At 63.5% G+C, this 19,053-nt stretch overlaps 2 protein-coding genes and 1 long non-coding RNA gene across 6 annotated transcripts; 1 reads left to right on the forward strand and 2 right to left on the reverse strand.

Annotated features, from left to right (window-relative positions):
* Window positions 1-190: 190 nt before the first annotated feature.
* Window positions 191-13,252, reverse strand: U2AF2 (U2 small nuclear RNA auxiliary factor 2). Of its 2 annotated transcripts, none has more exons than XM_055554219.1 (12): window positions 13,055-13,252; window positions 9,355-9,490; window positions 8,830-8,874; window positions 8,483-8,586; window positions 8,237-8,388; window positions 7,028-7,144; window positions 6,754-6,892; window positions 3,886-3,965; window positions 3,652-3,774; window positions 3,404-3,490; window positions 3,047-3,295; window positions 191-926 (listed from the first exon to the last, which is right to left on the reverse strand). In XM_055554219.1, exons 1-12 carry the CDS (start codon window positions 13,101-13,103, stop codon window positions 792-794), a joined length of 1,416 nt encoding a protein of 471 aa, XP_055410194.1. In that variant the 5' UTR covers window positions 13,104-13,252; the 3' UTR covers window positions 191-791. The 2 variants fall into 2 exon arrangements, with proteins under 2 accessions (XP_055410194.1, XP_055410193.1); XM_055554218.1 differs by having other exon boundaries at window positions 3,392-3,490.
* Window positions 12,974-14,795, forward strand: LOC129632527 (uncharacterized). Its single transcript, XR_008704573.1, has 2 exons — window positions 12,974-13,895; window positions 14,637-14,795. It is a non-coding gene; the product is annotated as an uncharacterized LOC129632527 (long non-coding RNA).
* A 150-nt stretch (window positions 14,796-14,945) lies between these two features.
* On the reverse strand, window positions 14,946-18,549 carry CCDC106 (coiled-coil domain containing 106). 3 transcript variants are annotated; one of them, XM_055554223.1, is made up of 6 exons: window positions 18,402-18,549; window positions 17,654-17,720; window positions 17,431-17,538; window positions 17,166-17,342; window positions 15,958-16,170; window positions 14,946-15,560 (listed from the first exon to the last, which is right to left on the reverse strand). In XM_055554223.1, the coding sequence occupies exons 2-6, from the start codon at window positions 17,673-17,675 to the stop codon at window positions 15,244-15,246; spliced, it is 837 nt and encodes a 278-aa protein (XP_055410198.1). In that variant the 5' UTR covers window positions 17,676-17,720; window positions 18,402-18,549; the 3' UTR covers window positions 14,946-15,243. The 3 variants fall into 3 exon arrangements, with proteins under 3 accessions (XP_055410198.1, XP_055410197.1, XP_055410199.1); XM_055554222.1 differs by having other exon boundaries at window positions 18,297-18,545; XM_055554224.1 differs by lacking the exon at window positions 18,402-18,549 and adding an exon at window positions 18,293-18,326.
* Between the last annotated feature and the right edge of the window lie 504 nt (window positions 18,550-19,053).

A 19,053-nucleotide genomic window follows, 5' to 3' on the forward strand; every position in this document is an offset into this window, starting at 1 on the left:
CCGGCCCGTCCCAGCGCGGCAGGCCACGCAGGCGAGTTGTCACCTCGGCGGCGCCAAAGGGCAGAGGCACCCACGCCGGGGTTGACAGCTGGGCCTCCCAGAGCCAGGCCCCAGCCTGGGGCCCAGGGAACCCCCAAGACCTGGAGAGCGAAGGGTTCACACACACGGGACACTTAACAGCTCCATAAAGTAAAATACAACAAAATGTTTAATGAGCAAATTCGTCTTAGCAAATATGAAACTGCCACAGAGAGGAGGAGAGGGACAGGGGCCACGGGGTTGGGGGCAAGTCCAGGAGACTAGAGAGAATCAACTACGTAAGAAACCAGGACACCGGGGCGAGGACCAGAGGCCAGGACGGGAGCTGTGGTCCTGAGAGGAAAGGGGCAGGGTACCGGGCCGGACAACAAAATTCAAAAGAGTTTGGCCATAAAATATAAACACGCTATGTTTCTACGGTGGGGAAGGGTAAGAGAAAGGGGGTATCCGGGAGAAGACTGCTTCAGGGAGGGGCTGTGGGGGTCCGACCCCGCCCTGCTGTCACCCCCTCCCCGCCCTTCCCTCTGTGTCTGTGGGTGCGTGTGTCTGTGTGGGTCTGTGTGCGCACTTCCCCAGTCCCCGCCCCGCCCCAACCCCAGCCCACCCCCACCCTTAATTGCTGCCGTTCCAGTTGCTGCCGGCTGTCATTCGGCTGTCACTCCTCTGCCCATCGTCTTCAGAGGGGGAAAACGGGGGGAGCAGAAGGGGGAGAAGCCCCCAGCCAGCTCCGCCCCTGCCCTCCCCCGCCGCCTCTACCAGAAGTCCCGGCGGTGGTAAGAGTCGGGGTCACAGTATTTTGTGACGACCACTCTGTTGGCGAACTTGCGACCCGTCAGGCCCTGCATGGCTTTCTGGCAGTCAAACACAGAGGTAAACTCCACGAAGATCTGTAGGAACAAGACGAGGCTTGTGAAGACCCAGGCCTCTTAGCTCCCTCTCAGCAACGAGCAGCACCCACCCAAACCCAAAACTCCACGGGAGGAAGAGGGCTGGACAGCGGCCTCACTGCAGGTGCGGGGACATTCACCCAACACCCTCCAGCACCCCAGGATCAAAGAAACAGAACTCAGGGGCATGGAGAGCGGAGGCAAGCTCGAGTCAAGAGCCCAAAAGGCAGGGCACCAGGCAGGCTCAAGGAGAGCAGTCTACCTGCACCAGGCACCCCTGAGTGCTCCCCAGTGGCCATGGTGTCTTCCTGAAACAAGGGATGAAATAAGGAAGCCTCAGCAATTAGTATTCACACCCAGGCTGATTCCAAAGAAAAAACTTGAACCTTGATCTACTCAAGATCATCATCTTGCTTGAACCAGCAGCTGACAGAAGTGGAGGGAGGGGTGGACATAACCAGCCTAATTCAGAATAAGGGGAAACAGAGAATCCAGAAAATACACCCTAATGCTTCGACAAACAAAAACGGCTTACCGAAAAAAGAAAAGTCTGAAACCAACCTGCAGGGTTCTTATTTTGATCAAACCAACTGTAAAAAGACATCTTTGAAACAGAAAGGGAACTCAAACATGCCTGGGTAGACAGATACGAAGGGTAATTTTGCTAGTGTACGAACGGTATCATGTGGGTTTTTTAAAATAAAAATGTTTTAGTCCTCTGTTTATAGTAGTTCTCAGCCAAGGTGGATGTGTCCCCAGGGGGCACTGGGCAGTCCCGAGGTGCTCTTCACCGTCACGCCAGGTACGGTGGCGTGTGGAGGCAGGATGGGGCCCAGGTGGCAGCACAGACCCCCAGACCCGAGACAGCAGTGGCTCAGATGGAGAGCAAGTGCTCGAGTGACACAAGACACACTGTTGCAGCCAAGAAACGCAGAGGAGGAGATGGGAAGCTGAGGCGGAAATTAAGACTGACAGCAAGCACCCCGGCATCCTGACACTGGCCAATGGGGTGCTCTGACCCAACTGAAGTATTATTCCATACAGTCACCATCACCCTGATGGTTTCTCTACTCCTACATATGTTTGAAAAGAATGGTAACAGTTTGGACACAAATCTCACGGGCGAATCCCAGAGACCGGGCAAGGTCTTTGTATCCATTTCCCCACCAACACCTCATGGAGGCCCCTCCCAGGTGGGCCGCCCCTCTACCAGTACACCTAGCGACCCCAGACCCCCCACTCAGAAAGCAAGTCCGTCCTGCCCCCATGCCCACAGCACCTCACTGGGACCCCAGGCCCCAGCACTGTCCCTTCGCCTCTGACCCACTCATCTCCCTGCTTCTCAGCTTCCGTTCTGCCCCGTCACCCCAAGTCTGACCACATGATGACCCCTGCCCCCAACACACACAGAGCAGATACAGGGTCCAGGGGCTGACACGCCTTCTCCCCGTCCTCCTGCCAGACAACAGCAGACGGTTCATCTGCAGAGCCCCGAAGACCACCCTGCTGTCACCCTGACCCCAGGAACTCCCAGCTCCGCAGGGCTGCACGCCCACCCCCATCTCCACTCGAAGACCTCACCGAGGTCTCCCGCGCCCACTCCGGCTAATCCCACGCCCTCAGTGCCGCCTGCCTGGGACCCTCTGTGGGCCTCACCACTTGCCAACCTTTCTGCTAAACCGGGGGGCCCTGCCCTACCCCCAGCCCCCCTCAGGTCTAACAGTGTCCCGCAGACACACAGGTGAGTGGCTGGGGGATCATGAGGCGCACACACTCCCCAGGGTGCAGCGAGGTGCTGACACTGGAATGGTGGCAGGGTCAGCACACCTTGGCGGGCTGAGAATCAGAGCCTGGAAACCAGGAAGCGAACCGGGAGGAAGAGCTGGGGGTGGCCAAGTGAGCGCAGCAGAGGAGCTGGCCTGGGGACGGGGGCTGCAACTGTGCCCCCCACCCCCAGGAGAGCCGACCATGTGCACAGCGGCACGCAGGAGCAGGCTTTGCAGGAAAGCTGCTTCACTGCAGAGACAAGTGCTCGGCCACAGCATTGCATCGCTGCCTCACACACTGCCAGGGTCAGAGCAGCATGTGTGCGCGCGTGGTGTGTATGCGCGGGCACGCACCTTCCCGCAGCCAGGCACCTCCACACCATCCACGGGCCGCGGGATCTCGATGGACTTGACGAGCCCGTACTTGCCGCACTCATCACGCACATCCTCCACAATCTCCTCATACTCCTCGTCGTCCAGCAGCTCCTCGGGCAGCACCATGTTCATCAGGCACAGCACCTCCGTCGGGTGCCCGCCCATCTGCACCTGCGAGCTCATCAAGCCGGGCACTTGCAAGGTCACGGGGGTCTGGTTGATGGTGCTCTGTGGAGGGGTGGAGGCGGGGGTCACGGGGTGCCCACCCCCGGCGTTGGGGGACCCGCACCCCTCCCCGCCCCGAGCCAATGGAAGATGACGTGCCAGGGGGCTCACCAGCGTGGCATTCTTGGCGCCCACACTCGCCCTCTGGACCAGCAGCTTCTTATCTCCCAGCTGCATCCCGTTCAGCCCCGCGATGGCCTGTGGTGAGGCGGGGGAGGGGCCGGGGCAGGGAGAGGTGGTCGGGGTCAGAGCAGGCTGAGCGGCAGACAGGGCACGGCGAAGAGGGGAGAGCTGCGAGCCCCGCGCCCCGCCCTGAGGGGAGACCACAGCGGGGCCGGGTGCGCTGGGGCCGGGCTCACCTGGTCTGTGACGTTGATGTCCACGTACTCACAGAAGGCGTAGCCCTTGGAGAGCCCAGTGGCGCTGTCCTTGACCAGGTTGAAGGCCTTGAGCGGCCCAAATGACGTCAGCAGCTCTTTCACCTGCGCGGGCCGGGGCACCGTCAGGTTTTCAGGGCAGGCCGGGGGGGTGGGGGGTGGGGGCCAGGGGTCGGGCCAGGGCGCCGTCAGCTTTTGGGGTGGGCAGGGGCCTACCTGGTCGTCGTTCAGGTAGTTGGGTAAGCCCCCGATGAACAGCTTGTGCGCAGAGTCTGGGACCACGGTGGACACGACTCCTGGTGAGGAGGGAGGGGTAGAGCAGACAGGTTGCAATTCCTGGCACGGTCATCACGGGGACCTGGGGTCTGTCTCCAGGGCGGCCTGCCTGGCCGCCAGCCCCCTCCTCACGGCGCGTGACACCAGCGGGCACAGCCGCACACTGGGCCGGCTCAGCAACCACGCTTGCCCCAAGCTGTGGGAGCTCTCAGCCCCCAGGGAGGGTCGCAAGCCACGGCCTCCCCTCACCCTTTGGCCCCAGCTCAGAGTTCCCGCCCCCCACCCCCTAACCAGGGCTCCCCAGGGGCCCCGCCTCCCCGGGCCTGCCCCCTGTGCCTCTGGGCCAGGCCCCATGGGACCTCGGGCCTGTACGTGAGGCTGGGCTGTACCCACCCCCTCAGCACTGAGCTACGTCCGGTGGGGGCCCCTCAGCGGAGCAGGCCTCAGGACCACCAGACACCCACTGGCCACAGCCCCTGCTGAGCACCCTCCCCTCCCCCCCGCCCCCCCTCCCGCCTCGACCCCCCAGCCCACCAGGCTCTGCAGTGCTGTCCTCCACCTCCCGGGGCCCACACTGTGGCTGACTCCTGACTGTGTTCAGGGCCCACTGCGGCCAGCCACCTGGCCTGGCCCACCTCTGCGACCCAGTGCCGGGTGGCCCAGAGGACCAGCATTCCGCCCGGAGTGAGGCTCTTCATGGGGGAAGGGGGGGGGCGGATGAGAACGACAGGCCACCGAACTCCAGGCAGCCCAGCATGAGGGAGGGCAGGCCACGTCCCAGCCACCACCACCCCACCATGGTCACTCAGGGTGCCAGGAGGGCCCGCACCAGATCATACACTGCAGACTGAGGCTCTGGGCCAGCGTGGGTGCCCAGAGCCCACGCCCTGCCCGGCTCTCCCGCGCTGGCACCAGCTCTGGCCTCACACATGGGCTCTGAAGCCTCCCCAGGCCCCGCAGCATCACCACCTCCTCGGCAGGAGCCCTTACTGCCCAGGCACTGGCCTGGCCTGCAGAGGCCTCTGGACCACACAGGTGCACAGCCTCAGGCCGTGCCCCTTCCATCCAGGGTCCTGAACTGTTTCTTCTCCAACCAAAAGCATCTGTTGAATTTTATCAAATGCGTCTCCCTGGGACTTCCCAGGTGGCTCAGTGGTCAAGAATCTGCTTGCAATGTGGGAGACCCGGGTTTGATCCCTGGGTCACGAATATCCTCTGCAAAAGTGAATGGCAACTCACTCCAGTGTTCTTGCCTGGAGAATCCCACGGACAAAGGAGCCTGGTGGGCTACAGTCTACAGGTTTGCAAAGAGTCAGGCATGACTGAGCGACTATCACTTTCATCTCTTCAATCATACACTCGACTTCTTCGTTGGAGTAGAAAACAAAATCAAAATACTGTGTTTAAGATTTGCCTGGTGGCTCAGTAGTTAAGAATCCACCCACCAACTCAGGAGACAAGGGTTCGATCCCTGGCCCAGGAAGATCCCACTTGCCTCGGGGCAACTAAGCCCACACAACACAACTACTGAAGCCCGAGAGCCCTCAAGCCCCACAAGAGAAGCCACTGCAAAGAGAAGCATTGCAACTAAACAGCCCTCAAGCAGCAACAAAGACTCGCAGAGTGAAAAATGAAATTAAAAAAAAAAAAACTCATCGTTACAGAGAAACTTTTCTGGTTTGAGAATGCTTCACCCACATGCAGAATCTGGCTTCCTACCCCCTCCACAGCCCAGGAAGCACACTCCCTGGTCACTGTGGCTGGACCCCCAGCCCCTCCGTGGAGGCTGGAGGCAAATCCCAGGAGAGGAGACCGGCCACAGTGAGAGCCAGGCTCCCACAAGAGATGGGTGACAGGCAGGCCTGCGTGCAGGGATAAGGCACCAGCTCTAACCCTGTACCACAGGAGAATCACAACAGCACCATACCCACAGGGCACCCCCGGATGGTGCCTGGCATGGCGGGCTCAGGCCAGCCTGCGTCAATAAGACGGTAAGGACGCATTCAGGTCACCAGGAGGCACAGAAGCACATCCTGTGGCCTGATCCCCCCAGACACATGTGCACGGAAAACACGGCAAGTCAGCGGCACATCAGGGTCTCCCCCAAGCTCCGGAGACTGCTGGCCTCCCCACACTCTCAGCAGGGACCAGAGAGGAGCCAGGTGGTCCCCAAGGGCCGCCCTCGCTGGGCCCCGCGCCCCTGGCTTCACAAGCACAAGGACTGCTTCCAAAAGGCGCCCTTCGGTGTGAACCTCAGCCAGCACAGCCCATGTTCTCGACCCCCAGGTGTGGTGACGCCCACAACACAGGCCCACCCCTCAGCACAACCTGCAGGTCCAGTGCGGCCACGTGCCGCTCCTGCCTGGTCTGAGAGCTTTCCAGAAGGGCCTTTTACACCGTGAGTGTGACACGGCACCCAACGCCAGCATCTGTGGACATTCGGGCCCGAGTGACAGAGGAGCTTCACCAGAGACAATGCGGCTGCAAAGCACAGGGACTCTCTGGCCCATCAGAGAGCAGACTCTGGCCACCCAGGTCTGCTTCGCTGTCTCCCCTACCAGAGTGGGGAGACCAGCTTCAAGCAAGGGGTCAGCAGAAGCCCTGAGACAGGAGAGGACAGCCACCCATCAGGCCCGTGGAGCTCAGTGGACACGCGGGCATCCACGTGGGCTCCAGCATGCACGCACTGACCTGGAGGCCCAGAACATCCCACTTCTCCCAAGACCCTCGGGCTGCCCCGGCCCCCGACAGGCTGAGAGGCCCCGGGCTGGCCCTGCGCACCCCTCGGGCCCCGCAGAGCCCACTCACCAGGCACGTAGACAGAAGGGTTCTCCGACATGCCCGGCAGGGGCTGGTAGTCATGAGGCCTGCGGATCTTCAGCGACTGGCCCTGGAAGATGATGCCGTCGAAGGCCATGGCCTGGGTGGTCTCATCCACTGAGCGGAACTGAATGAAAGGACAGCAAAGGAGGTGGTGAGGGGCAGGGTGAGTGGCTGGGCAGAGCCCACCCAAGGGTGCCAAGACTGCAGCTGGGTGGCGAGCAGGCTGCAGAAAGGCCCGGTGGGAACAAGGCCTGCTCACCTCTAAGAAGGCAAAGTTCTTGTCCTGGTTAATCTGCACGGCCAAGACAGGGTTGCCAGGGGCCTGTGTCAGCCCCCCCAGGCGCATCTGAGCGTTGAAGAAATCCATCATGGCCTCCTGCAGAGGAGAGAGGAGACAGGGAGGGGCGGGGAGGGGAGGTGGAGAGAGGAGGGGAAGGGTGAGAGAGGGAGACACAGAGGGGTGGGGGGAGGGGGGGACAGTGGAGTCCGGGTGGGGGCAGAGATCAGTAGTGGGGACAAACGCAGGAGAAAGATGAAAGAAATGGGGGTGGGGGGCAGCACAGGAGACAGCCAGGGGCCCCAACCGGGGAAGAAGGGAGGTCGTCAGAAAGAAGCGGGAAACAAGAGAGAGAGGCGAGAAAACAGAGACGGAAAGTACAGAAGAAACATCCAGTGGCAACAGCAGGAGAGAAATGGCATGAAGTGGAGCATCAACAGGCAGAACACACAGAGGGTCAGAGAGAAGGGGCAGGGAGGGGCGCGGGGCGGGGAGGGGGGAGAGAAGAATGATGTGGAGGGATCTGGTCCTGGAGTCGGGGGCTGGTTTATCAAATGCAGCAAAGTGCAGGTTGAGAAAGTCAGAATGGACCTTACTTGCCTTCGCCGATGGTAGCAAACTTTTTGTTGCTACGAGGGATCTCAGCCCCACAATATTTCACTTTAAAGAGAAATGGAAACAACTCTTTGATCTCGGGATTCTCGGGGGCGCCACGGGAAGGGGTAGGGAGAGGGGAGGGGACAGGAGTGGTGGGGAAGGGAGGGAGGTCAGGGCGATCAAAATCAGAGCAGCGACCATGGAGGGGTGGGGGAGAGGACGGGGAGGCGGCAGAGAACAAGAGGCGTGTCAGAGAGGCTGGGGGCGTGCGTCTGCGTGTGTGCGTGTGCATGTCTCCCTCTCTGTCTCTCTCCACACGGACTCGGACCACGGACTCGTGGGTACATTATGTGTGTGCTTGATCCCTGGGCAGCTGGAGGAGACTGGGGAGGGGAGACGGGAGAGGGAAGAGGAGGGAGGAGAGGGCCACCCAGCCCGGCCCCTGGCTGGCTCAACTCCATCGTCCGTCGGGGAGGGGGCCGGTGGGCCTTGCAGGCGCAGAGTCTGACCCGTGCAGGCTGGGGGAGGGAACGGAGGGAGGGAGGAACAGCGGGCATAGGAAGGGGGGGCAGCGGGGGCAGGGGAGGGCAGTACCTCAGTGATGCCGAAGGGGATGTTGCCCACGTAGAGGCGCCGGGCCTGTCTGGTCATCTGGCTCCCGACCACGGGCACCGGTGTCGGTGTCACAGCCAGACCGTCGGGCGTCATGGTGGGGAGGAGGGCGGTGGCTGGAATCTGACCCGCAGCTTCAAGAGGGACAGAAGGGGTCAGAGGACGCGGCAGAGCCGGGTCTGCTGAGGGCCTCGCCCACCCCGCCCCCAGGCCAGGCGTGGAGCCCACCTTGCATGGCCTTGTACTGCATGGGGGTGATGTGCTCGAAGCCCGGCGGCGGCACGTCCCAGTATTTGCGGACCTTCTTCTTCTTCTCATGGCGGGGGGAGCGACTGGGGGAGGCGGGAGGGGAGAGCGGGGCGGGGCGACCTCAGTCTGACCAAAGGTGGGCCTGCGACCCCCCAGGCTCCCCTCGGCCCCGGCTCGGCTCTCAAGGAGAGAGAGGACACGATCAGGGCCGGCCCGTTCCGGGCAGGGGACTCTTCCCGGTGCTCGGGCAGGCGGACGAGGACAGGGCAGGGTGCGCGGGGGAGGCGGGGGAGGGCGTGGAGGGAAGGGGCAGAAGAGAAGCTCACATCAATCCACCGTGCTCCTCTTTAGCGCCTCTGGTCAAAGGTTTGCTGGGGGTGGGAGGGAAAGGTGTGGGGAGGGGTGACTGGGGACCCTCGTCTCCCCCGCACGCCACACCCCCCCGAGGGCACTGAGCCCCAGGGCTGGGGCAGGGCATCGCCCCCAAGCCCCCCAGCCACGAGGAAGGGAAGAAGGGCCGGACAGACCACCTTCCAGCTGGAGAGGCTGAGGTGGAGAGGCGGGGCGCCACCCACCCGCCCTTCCACTCGGGGCAGAGAGAACAGGGGGCAGCCTGGGAAGGGAAGAGGCGTCAGAGCAGAGAGCTGTCCCGAGAGACGCCGCCCTGCCTCAGGGAGGCAGAGCGCAGCCCGGGAAGCTGACAGAGAACCCAGACCAGACGGGGAAAGGGGGACCCTGACCCCAGACTCGCCCCCAAAACCCCCGCAGAGAGAAGAAAGCGGTCAGACTCGACAGCAGAGCCCCCAGCCCCGCGCGGAGAGGGCCCGGACGCAGCCCCGCCGCCCTGGTACCTGCGGCGCCGCCTGTCCCGAGAGGCGCTGCGCTGGTCCCGGTTGCGGCGGTCGCGGCTCCGGCTGCGGCGCTTGCGGTCCCGGCTCCGGGAGCGGCTGTGGCTGCGCTTGCGGTGCCGATTCTCCTTGTCGCGCTCTGCGGGGACAGGGCCGTGAGCTGGGCGGGGGCAGCCCGGCCGGCCCGCCCGCCCGCCCCCGAGGCCGCGCCCCAGCCCGGGAGGCCACCCCCACGGGGAAGGGCTCGCGGAGGGCGGGGCGGCAGGCTTCCTGTCCACGCGGAGCCCGAGGGCCTTGGGGGCCGGGCGGGAGCAGTTACCTGAGGGGACAGGGCCTGGCAGGGCCCCGGGGCGTAAGGTACCTGAGTCTGCTCAGGAGGAGCTGGGGGGCCAGAGAAGACAGAGGAGGCTGGCTCCTGGTCCCCCTCCAGGGCTGAGGGGCCTGACCCAGGGTCGTCCCTGAGAGGGGCAGGGCTAGACGCTGGGGAATCAAGAGACCCAGTGATGTTTTCCTGAAGGGACCCGGCGACCCCTCAGGAGAGTCCTCCGCAACCAGCCGGCCCCACGCCCCACCTCAGGCCCGCCTCAGGCTGGGCGGGGCCGGAGAGCCCCTGGGGGGCGGGGCACCCACCCGTCCCGTCCCGCCCACCAAGCGGAACGCCCTCCTGGGAGGCCCCACCCACCGCCCCCAGCGTCAAGGATGCAGGAGCTGGGTGGGCCCTTCGTTCAGACCGCTCCACAGCCGCTACAGATGAGGCCTTCAACCTCCCCTCCTTCGCCCAGCAGCCCGCCACCCTCTGAGGCGCGTGGCTCCTGCCCCACGCGGTCTGTAGTCCAGTCCCTCGGTTCAAAGAGGCCACTGGTTCCTCCACTATGCTCGACCAACCCTCATACTCCAGCTCATTTTACAAGGAGGCAGGAGCAATAAGGAGAGGCTGTCAAAGCCTCGTGCGTACTGCTTCAACTCTCAAGCTCTTCCGAAGCAACTACCCGCGAACTTTTATAAATGAGTTTTAACTCATTTAACACTAAAACAAGCTACGTAAGCACCCAGAAAAGAAAAAATCCTCGTTGCAAACATTCAGATGCTGTCTAAAACCAGACTCTGCTAGTTTTACCCCCAGGGTTACTGTGGGAAACACTTGGACGGGGGGGGGGGGATCGCTCACGAGAGATGAGAAAATTGAGGCTTAGGGAGGTCATGTGATTTGCCCTGGCCAAAAAGCCTGGATACAGGTGAAGCCTGAATGTGAACCCTGAAAGGTCAAGGGCAACTAGGCAGGGGCAATACCTCTAAACACGAAACAGGCAGACCCATTAGGACCTGGCTGGAACCACTAGTGATGGTGGAATTGCCTCCTCCAAGATGAAGACTAAACATGAAAAATATATCCAAGACTTGCACCAGAAGGAAACAGGAGGAATGGGCAAGCAGTGTGAGGAGCATCCTGGCCCTGGGAAGGGGATGGACGACAACGGTTCTGGGCCTCTGGCTCCCCACTGCTAAGACGGGCAGAGACCCTTCCCTGCAGCTGAGGCTCAGAAACAGACACACAGGCAGAGAGAGGTGGTCACACAGGAAGCACTGGCGCCCGCCGGGTGTCGTGGACACAGACATGGAACCCAGGTCTCAGGGGCTGAGGCCTGGAGGAGGCAGGACCGCCAAGACAGACTCGGGCAGAGCAGCATGAGGGCAAAGCTGCCCCCATAAGGCAAGGGTAACCCCTACCCCCACCCCAGAAAAAAAAAAAAAAAAAAACACACACACAATGATCCAACACACATCAAACAGGAAGGGAGCTATGGCTGCTCTAAATGCCACAGCCACGTCGTTATGGGAACAACTCGCCAACCCCAGGGACATGCCCAGGCTGAGGGCCTGGCCTCCCAGGGCAGAGGGGACACCCAGGCAGAGACCAGAGCGCGGGTGTCAGTGCCCCAGGGCAGCTCCATCAGCTCTGGCTGTCCAGACTGGCAGGACGCGGCTCTGCAGGCCCGCAGACTCAGGGGCCGTTTCAGCTATCCTGCACAAAACCGTGCAACAGCAACCAAACCTCTAGACCTGTTTTCTCCTCTTATTTAAATGAGGCTCGCGGGCACCCCCAGGTGTACGGCTTGGGGACATCTGCTGGAAACGCGACTCCACATTTCCTCCCTGAGTGAGCCCTCACACTACGAACGATTTCACCGTTGAAAGGGTATCACTTATCCCGCACTTAAAGGAGGCCAAGCACACACTGTCAGCATGTTGCCCCGCTGAATCTCAGCTCTGCCTCTGATCAGCTGAAATCTGGGAAAGCTTTTATTCTTGAGCCGTTTCCTCCTCTGCGAAGGGCAGGAAATCACTTCAGTCTCACGGAGCTGTTACAAGAACCCACTTAGGAAAACTGCAGAAGAGCTTAGCAATGTGCGTGACACATTGTGGTGGGTGCTGTAAACTTAACTATTATTACTATCATCTGTTAATTGACCAAAGTTCTAGCGACCAAAAAAAAGGGGGGAGGGGGCAGTCTACTAACTACATAAGGAAAAAACAGGCCCACAAATACTCAGTAACTAATTAGGTGCTAGAACCCACGTCTGCTCCCCTCCAAAGCCCATGCTGTTAAGCAGTGCATCGTGTATGTGACAGACAACCTGTGCGTACGGTTCCCCAGGCACAGACTACTGATCCAGCCACCCCTCCCCAACTTCAGGCTGGGCCGAAAGGTGAATCCCAGCGCCCCTCACTCAGCGTTCCAGACACAAGGACAGTAAACCTCAAGCCCGCCACCTTCCCTCGACCTAAATTTAAGTTTGTTCACTCTCAAACCGGATTAAGGCAAGGAAACCTGCTAACTGTCCTACACCTCTCCCAGCGCTAACGTTCTTGGGGTCCCCAAACTAATCACGGCCCCGTGCTTGGATTCGGCGTCTCCCGAGGGGGACGCTCCTCCCACCCCCCAAAGTGAAGCGAGCCCCCTCCTCGCTCAGTGCCCAAGAGTCCGCTCCACGCTGAGATTTAGGAGGCTGGCGCGATCGCGCAGGCCGTGGGGAGCGATGACAGGCAAACACTCCGCACTGCGACCGCCGGGGGAGCCAGGGCCCCGAGAAGGGGTGCGGGAGGGGCACGGAGCACGGACAATGCGGCCTCTTCCACCGGCGCCGACCCTGGCGCCCGACCCCAGCGGCCCGCGGGGCCCCGGCGGCCGGTGAACAGGACGAGAGGCAAAGGCGCCGGGGTGAGAGGTGTTCCCCACGCGGCACTGCCAGCGCCCACGTGAAGGGGGACCCACAACCGCCATTTTGGAACAAAGGGGGCGTGGAGAACCAGGCCGAAGAACCAGCCGGAAGCGGAAGTGCCAGGGCGTCGGGCGAAAAGGAGGAGTTGCGGGAATCATCTATACAATCTCCTTTCCAGATTAAAAAACGCATAAATCCATGAGGTGACACCAGGCGAGCCCGCCGCGCCAGCGCCGCCTCCAAAGCGGACCACTCTGGGAGCGGAGCGGAGCGCGGCGCGCATGCGTCCGGGTCGGCGCCCGCCGCCCCCTCCCCGCCGCGCGGTCATGTGAGCGAGGCGCGCGCTGCGGGACGTGGGGGGGGGGGGGGGGGTGCGCCGCGCGGCCCTGAGAAGAGGGGGAAGCGACGGGGAAAATGGCGGGGGACACGGAGGGAAGCCAAGAGCCGCCCCGCCCGCTGCCCCTCTCCCCCGGCGCTCTCACCTTGCTTATTCTCGTTGAGCTGCCGCTCGAACTCGTCGAAGTCCGACATACTGAGGCGGCCGCGTAGGGCGCTGTGCAGCTTTCGCTTCGCCTTGCCGCGCGCCCGCTCCGGCCGCTTCGGCTACTTCCGCCGCTAGCTTCGGCTACTTCCGGCCGCCGCCGGCGCTCCGCCACCTCCTACCTAATCAAGGCCTGGCTGCCCGCCCGCCCCGCCCCGGCTCCGCCCCTCCCCGCCTGCGCGCCCGCGAGGTGCCCCTCCCCCCCAGGGTCTGGCTCCGAAACGCGTCGGCTATTTCCGGACCGTAGAGGAAAGCGTCCGGAGCGGGGACTACGGCTGCTTCCGAAAACACCCGAAGTGAGGGTTTCACGGACTCTCCCAAGTTTTCGTAACTTTTCGGATATTAGCTCTTCCACGTTCGGATGTTTTCGGAGGTCCTCGCGTTCCTCTACACCCAGCCCCCTCTAAGAATCCGGCTTCTTCTGAAAATTCAAACCGTCCCTTTGACTGCTTGCGCTGATTCTCCCCGCTCTTCTCCGCCGGCCCAGTCCAAGCGAATCGGCTACTTCCGACAGTCCTAACCGTCCAGGATTCGGCACTTTCCGAAGGTTTCCAGCGCTCGCCTTCGGACCCAGTCAGAGATCAAGCTGTTTCCAAACTTCGGCTCCTTCCGGAGATTCCAGTGGCACCCTCCTCCCCTCCCGGAGAACTTCGGCTCCTTCCGCCACCACTTCGGGAAGACCCCCCCCCCCCCACTCACGGGTGACAGCTTCGGCTTTTTCCGTCAGTGCTTCGGCTCCTTCCGGCTCCGGGAACCGAAAAGGGAGGGAGGACGGAGGCGAGGTGGGTCAGGGGAGAGGAAACGGAGAAGGGCAGCGTCCCAGCTCTCGGCACCTGACTCTCCGGGTGGGGAAAGGGGAGGAAAAAAAGGGCCGCTCCTGCGGAGGGCCTAAGAAGGCTGCGCGGGACAAAAGCAGCCAGCGGGGTAAAGGGTGCGCGCGGCCGCTGCGGAGGTTGCCAGCGCGGCTTTGTGCGCCTGCGCACGTTGAAAGCGGGCGGGAGGCGGGGGGAGGCCGAGATGGGCTTCTGCGCCTGCGTAGACGTCGGTCTGAGGCGAGGTTTCTCAGCTGCTCCAGAAGGGCACCCCCCACCCCCGCTTCCAGAGCCCTCAGCGCGCGTGCGCGAGTCTTCCCATTCCCCCGGGGAGGGCACCGCTTTCCCGACCGTTAAGCAAGGCCGCCCCCTCTACTAGTTGCCGTGGCGACCGCACAAGCGCGCTCGCCCCGCCGCGCAGGCGCCGCGAGCGACGCAGCGGACACTTCCGGGAGATGGATAATCTCGCGATACCGCCTCCTAGCGGAGTCGTCAACTCGCAGGTTTCCGGCTGCCCGGGTCGGCCACCTCCGCTGGAGGTCTCATGGTCTCTCGTCCTGCCGCCGCGTCTCTGGTCCCAGTAGCCCAGCGGGTGGTGCTCACGCACTTTCCCCGGAGTGCTGCCCCGCCCCCGAGTTCCCCAGGGCACAGCTGCCTCCCCTCCCCACCCCCGGCCTTTGCGGGGGGCTAATTACACCCTGTCTCGCCCAGTTCCCCGGCTCCCGCCTGACGGTCCGCGTTCCGGAATCCTCCAGAGCCCCCGTCACCGTCTCCGCGGCAACGGCCACCCCCTGCCCAGGAAAAGGCCGGGGCCTAGTTTATTCCAAATTTTATCATCTTTTTAATTTAAATTATCTTAATAGCTCTGTCTCACGTGGACTCGGGCGGTCTCGGAAGGCGGGTGGGAAGCTCGCTGCGGGGCTGGGGTGCGGACGGGGTATGTACAGTGGCCTCGCCCCGCAGGGTCCCGCAGTCTTCCCAGGAGAGAGGGCCCAGCGAGGGCAGGATGGTGCCGCTCAGATGCGGGGGTGCCAGTGGTCAGGGAAGACAGAACCGGGCCCTGGATGGTGGTTCTCTTGGAAGCGGGACTAGGCGAGGACCGCCCCCAACCCAGGGAAGGCGGAGGGCAGGGTAGACTCTAGGGCTGTGAGAGACCCAGGGGACAGACCTATATACAGGGGGCCTGGGGAGGGGGTGGCGGTCCGAGCGGAAACGAGCTGCCCTCGTGGGGGCCCACCGCCCGTGCACACGCGGGCCCCGAGCGCCGGGCGAGGGAAGCAGGAGCTGGAGGGCGGGCGCCAGGCCAGGTCGGGTGGGATCACCGCTTGAAGCGGTACGTGATGGGAAGCAGCAGCTTGCTCTTCTTGAGGGCCTGCACCTTCTTGAGGGTCTCCTCGTCCAGGGCCAGGAAGCAGCGGCGCGAGTACTCGAGCAGGCGCTCCTTGGAGGGGTCGAACTCGCCCACCTCAGCCAGCTTCTCCGGGGCCACGATGAGCAGCTCCGCGATGGGCGTGGTCAGCGCCACCGTGTTGCGGTCCACTCGGTGGTGCTCGAAGGCCCGAGACATGCTCTTCAACTTCTGGAAGGTGCCCAGGATCTTCTTGTAGCGGCAGAGGACCCCATCCGCGTCCTTCACTGCAAGCCGAGGGCAGGGGAGAGAGTTGGGGGTACAGAGACGGGGTGTGGGGGGGGGGGGGCGGGGCGGGGAGGCAGAAAGGGGAAGCAGGAAGCCCAGGAGGCTAGCTGTGAGTTACAGAAGGTGGGAGAAGGGGAGACAAGCAGGCCCGGGGAGGGCCCGAGTGCGGGGAAGGGCTGCGTTCCTCCCAGTCCTCCTGGGCTACTGCCGCCTCCCCCGGAGCCTGACGCTCCAGAGAGGCAGCTGCGAGGGTGGGCCATAACTCCAGGACTATAAACCACGACCACCCACGGAGGCCCAGACAGTCAACCAGGTCTGATCTGGTCTGTTTGCCGATGGAGGGGTAGGGAGAGGGGAGCTCACACGGACCCCCAGCCCCGCGCGTCCCCCACTCACCCCGCTGCCTCTCCCGGGCCTTGGGCTTCCCGAAGCGCCGCCGGCCTGGGCCTCCTTTCTGCTTCTGCCTCTTCCTCTCCACGGTGCTGCCTTCTTCAGATGCTCCGCTGAGGGAGGAGGCAGCTGACTCGGGGTCTGAGGCCTCGCCCCCGGTCCCCCCTCGGCCGTCCCCCTCGGCCCGCCGAGGCCCGGGCTTCCCCCGGCAGTGGTCGTCTGGAGAGAGGCGGGAAGACACGCACACGCATGAACTGCGGGAACAGGACAGCGAGGGGCGGGTAGCAGGTCACAGAGTCCCCAGGAAAGGAGGTCTCCCAGGAGGAAGTGCAGCACAGACGCCCAGCTGAACACAGTACACTAGGCCGGGATTTGGGGGTCCTGGGTGGGGCGTGGCCTGAGGATGCTCAGACTTGGTGCAAGAGGTCTGGGGGAGGGGCCCGGTGGACCAGGCCAGTACCACGGGGACCTCAGCAGAGTGATTTTGTGGGGTTCTCATAGTGGAGGAGTTTTCTGGGGACCCAGTGAGGCCTCCAGAAGAGTGGAGGCAGGCAAGGCCTCGCTGGGAGTGTGGGGTTCATACCCCAAGAGAAATAGTGTCTGGGTCTAGTCCCCTGGGAAGGGCATGCCCCCACCCTTACCCAGACCAGGAAGCTGCCCAGGTTCTAATGCAGGCCCTCCCTCTTGACAGCGGGTTCGGAGCCCGGTGCTGGTCTTCCCACGAAGAAAGTCCAGGGGCCCCTGCCCCTGACCATCCTGCGTGGGTTTCCCCAGCATCCGGGACGGATGGTGGTAGGCCCCAGCAACCCAGGCTAGAGGTGGCGCCAGAGCACAGGGGTCCCCAGTGAGGTAGGTGTTGAGAAAAACCGCAGGGCCCTCGCCCTAACTCTCAGATGACTTCCCAGAGAGGGAAGTGGAAGCTTTCGAGGGAGCCAGCAAGGGGTTGACCACCAGTGAGGGAGAGGAGAGGCAGGATCCTCCAGGCCACTGCTAAAGATGCGGGGCAGGAAAGCCCCCGTGGGGAGGGGGAGGGGCAGTGCTCAGGACCCAGACAAGCAGGCCATAGTCCCGCCCATCAGCAGAAGAACTCAAGCAGGAAGGAGGCTGGGCTTGGAGCCCATGGAGAGCCACCAAAGGAGAAGTGTGAATGCAAGAGCACGGTGTCCCTGAGAAGGGTGGAGCTGGGCCCCCTGGGGAGGAGGGGACGCCCTCACCTGCGTCCAGGCGGGCAGAGGAAATGAACTTGTCCAGCTGGCACCGCAGAAAGTCCCGCTCCTCCTCCAGGTCCTCAATGCGCTTCTGCAGCCAGGAGTTCCTCTCCAGGGCCAGGTGCAGCTGGGCCCGGACGCTGTTCATCAGGGCCGCTGTCGGGGAAGCAGCCTCCGACGGCTCTAGGGGCGGTCGGCCCTGGTCACACCCCAGGCCTCAAGGACCCTGGCTGAACCCCCACGGGACTCAGTCCCCCTCCAGTCCACTCACCCTCGAAGTTCCCCCTAGAGGGGCTCAGGCTGTAAAAGATCTGCGGGTCCAGGTGGGGCCTCTCATCGAAGGGGATGGAAATCTCCAAGGCCTCGCTGTCCTTCTTCACTGGAGAAGAGAGGCTAAGCTCACCCAAGGGAGGTCCTGGGGCCTCGGACCAGACCCCAGCCAGGGAGGAAAGGGCAGGGACAGGGGTGGGTGGAGCAGGGCCCGGGTTCCTCACCTGGCCTCCTCCGGCTGTTCATGGCGCGGCCTTCTGCAGACCCCGGCAGCTGAGCGCCTCAGGGCCACTGGACAAAAAGGGCAGCCACAGATGGAGGAACACTGACGGGCTTCTGGGGGGCATTCCGGGGGACCTGGGGCTCTCGACATGGGGAGGGCTGTTTGAAGGCCGGGACTCGTGGGTCTGACGGAGGCCGGCAGACTAAGGACACCTGGGGTTACAAACTCCCAGGCTCTAGGGAGTGGGGAGCTGGAGGAAGGAGGACCCGTGGGGTCGACGGAGCAGGGTTCTCCTGGTCGAAGTAGGCCGACAGGGTCTCAACACAGGTCACTGGCCTAGGAGAGTGCCCCAACTTCCAGGCGCTGGGTGGAGACCCCAGCCACGGGCGGGCCTCCCCGCCCACGGGTAACCCCCCGGGCTCGTGCGGGCGAGCACCGGCCTGTCGCCCGCGGGGGGCTGGGCGCGCGCGGCGCGGGAGAAGGTCACGCGTGGGGATGCGCCGCCCCCGCCCTTTGTCCCGCGGGCGGGAGGTCGGGCGGCGGCGAGTGGTCCCCGCGGGGGATGCGCCTGGCCGCAGGTGCGGACGCGGCCACCACCCCCCAGTGCCCGGGGGCGGGCTGTCCGGGGCCCCCCGCTCACCCACCCGCGCGCGGAATCCGGCCCGGGGACCGACGGCGGCGGCGCCCATGCCCGGCGCCGGGGAGCGTCTGCAAAGTGTGACGGGGAGCGAAAGGAAGCGACCACCCACCCGCGGGAGGGGCGGAGGCGGCGGTGAGTCTCGGAGACGGGCGACGAGGAGGGCCGGCAGCCGGAGCCTCCCGGTGCGCAGGTGGCCTGCCTCCTCTCAGAGTCCCGGGTCCCCGGTGAGCCGGCCGTTTGCGGCGGAGACTCGGGCCGCACTTGCGCGATGGCCCCTTGCAGCACTTACCCGCACCCCCCCCCCCCCCCCGCCCTCGGCGAAGCCTGGTCAGGGAACGTCACGAAATTCCCAATTCCTGGAGAGCTGGCGGCGCCCGGGGTCACCCGAGTGGGTGAGGAGGCGCCGGGTCGGGTTTGGGCGAGGCAGGGAGACGTAGGGAACAGCCGGGAAGGTTGAGGATCCCCTTAAGAGAGATGCTGAGAACTGGCCGCAGTGAACCCCCGCGACCCGTTCCTGTATCTCCCCTGGGCTGAGCACGCAGGACCCCAGGCTTCCCGGGGCCCTTAGAGTAGTGAGTTACCCCTCCCCGAAAATAAAGGCCTAAAAACCAGTCCCTGCCCCCGTGTTATTAAGAGCTGGCTTTGCAACTTTCGGGACCTAGATTCCAGTCCTGGCCGCACCTTCGCAGCCTCGGTTTTCTCACCTGTAAAGTGGGGCGATTATAATCCCTTTTAGGTCTGTTGTGGGGATAGAATGATAC

The sequence above is a fragment of the Bubalus kerabau genome, chromosome 17 (assembly GCF_029407905.1).
Source record: "Bubalus kerabau isolate K-KA32 ecotype Philippines breed swamp buffalo chromosome 17, PCC_UOA_SB_1v2, whole genome shotgun sequence".
NCBI lineage: Eukaryota > Metazoa > Chordata > Mammalia > Artiodactyla > Bovidae > Bubalus > Bubalus kerabau.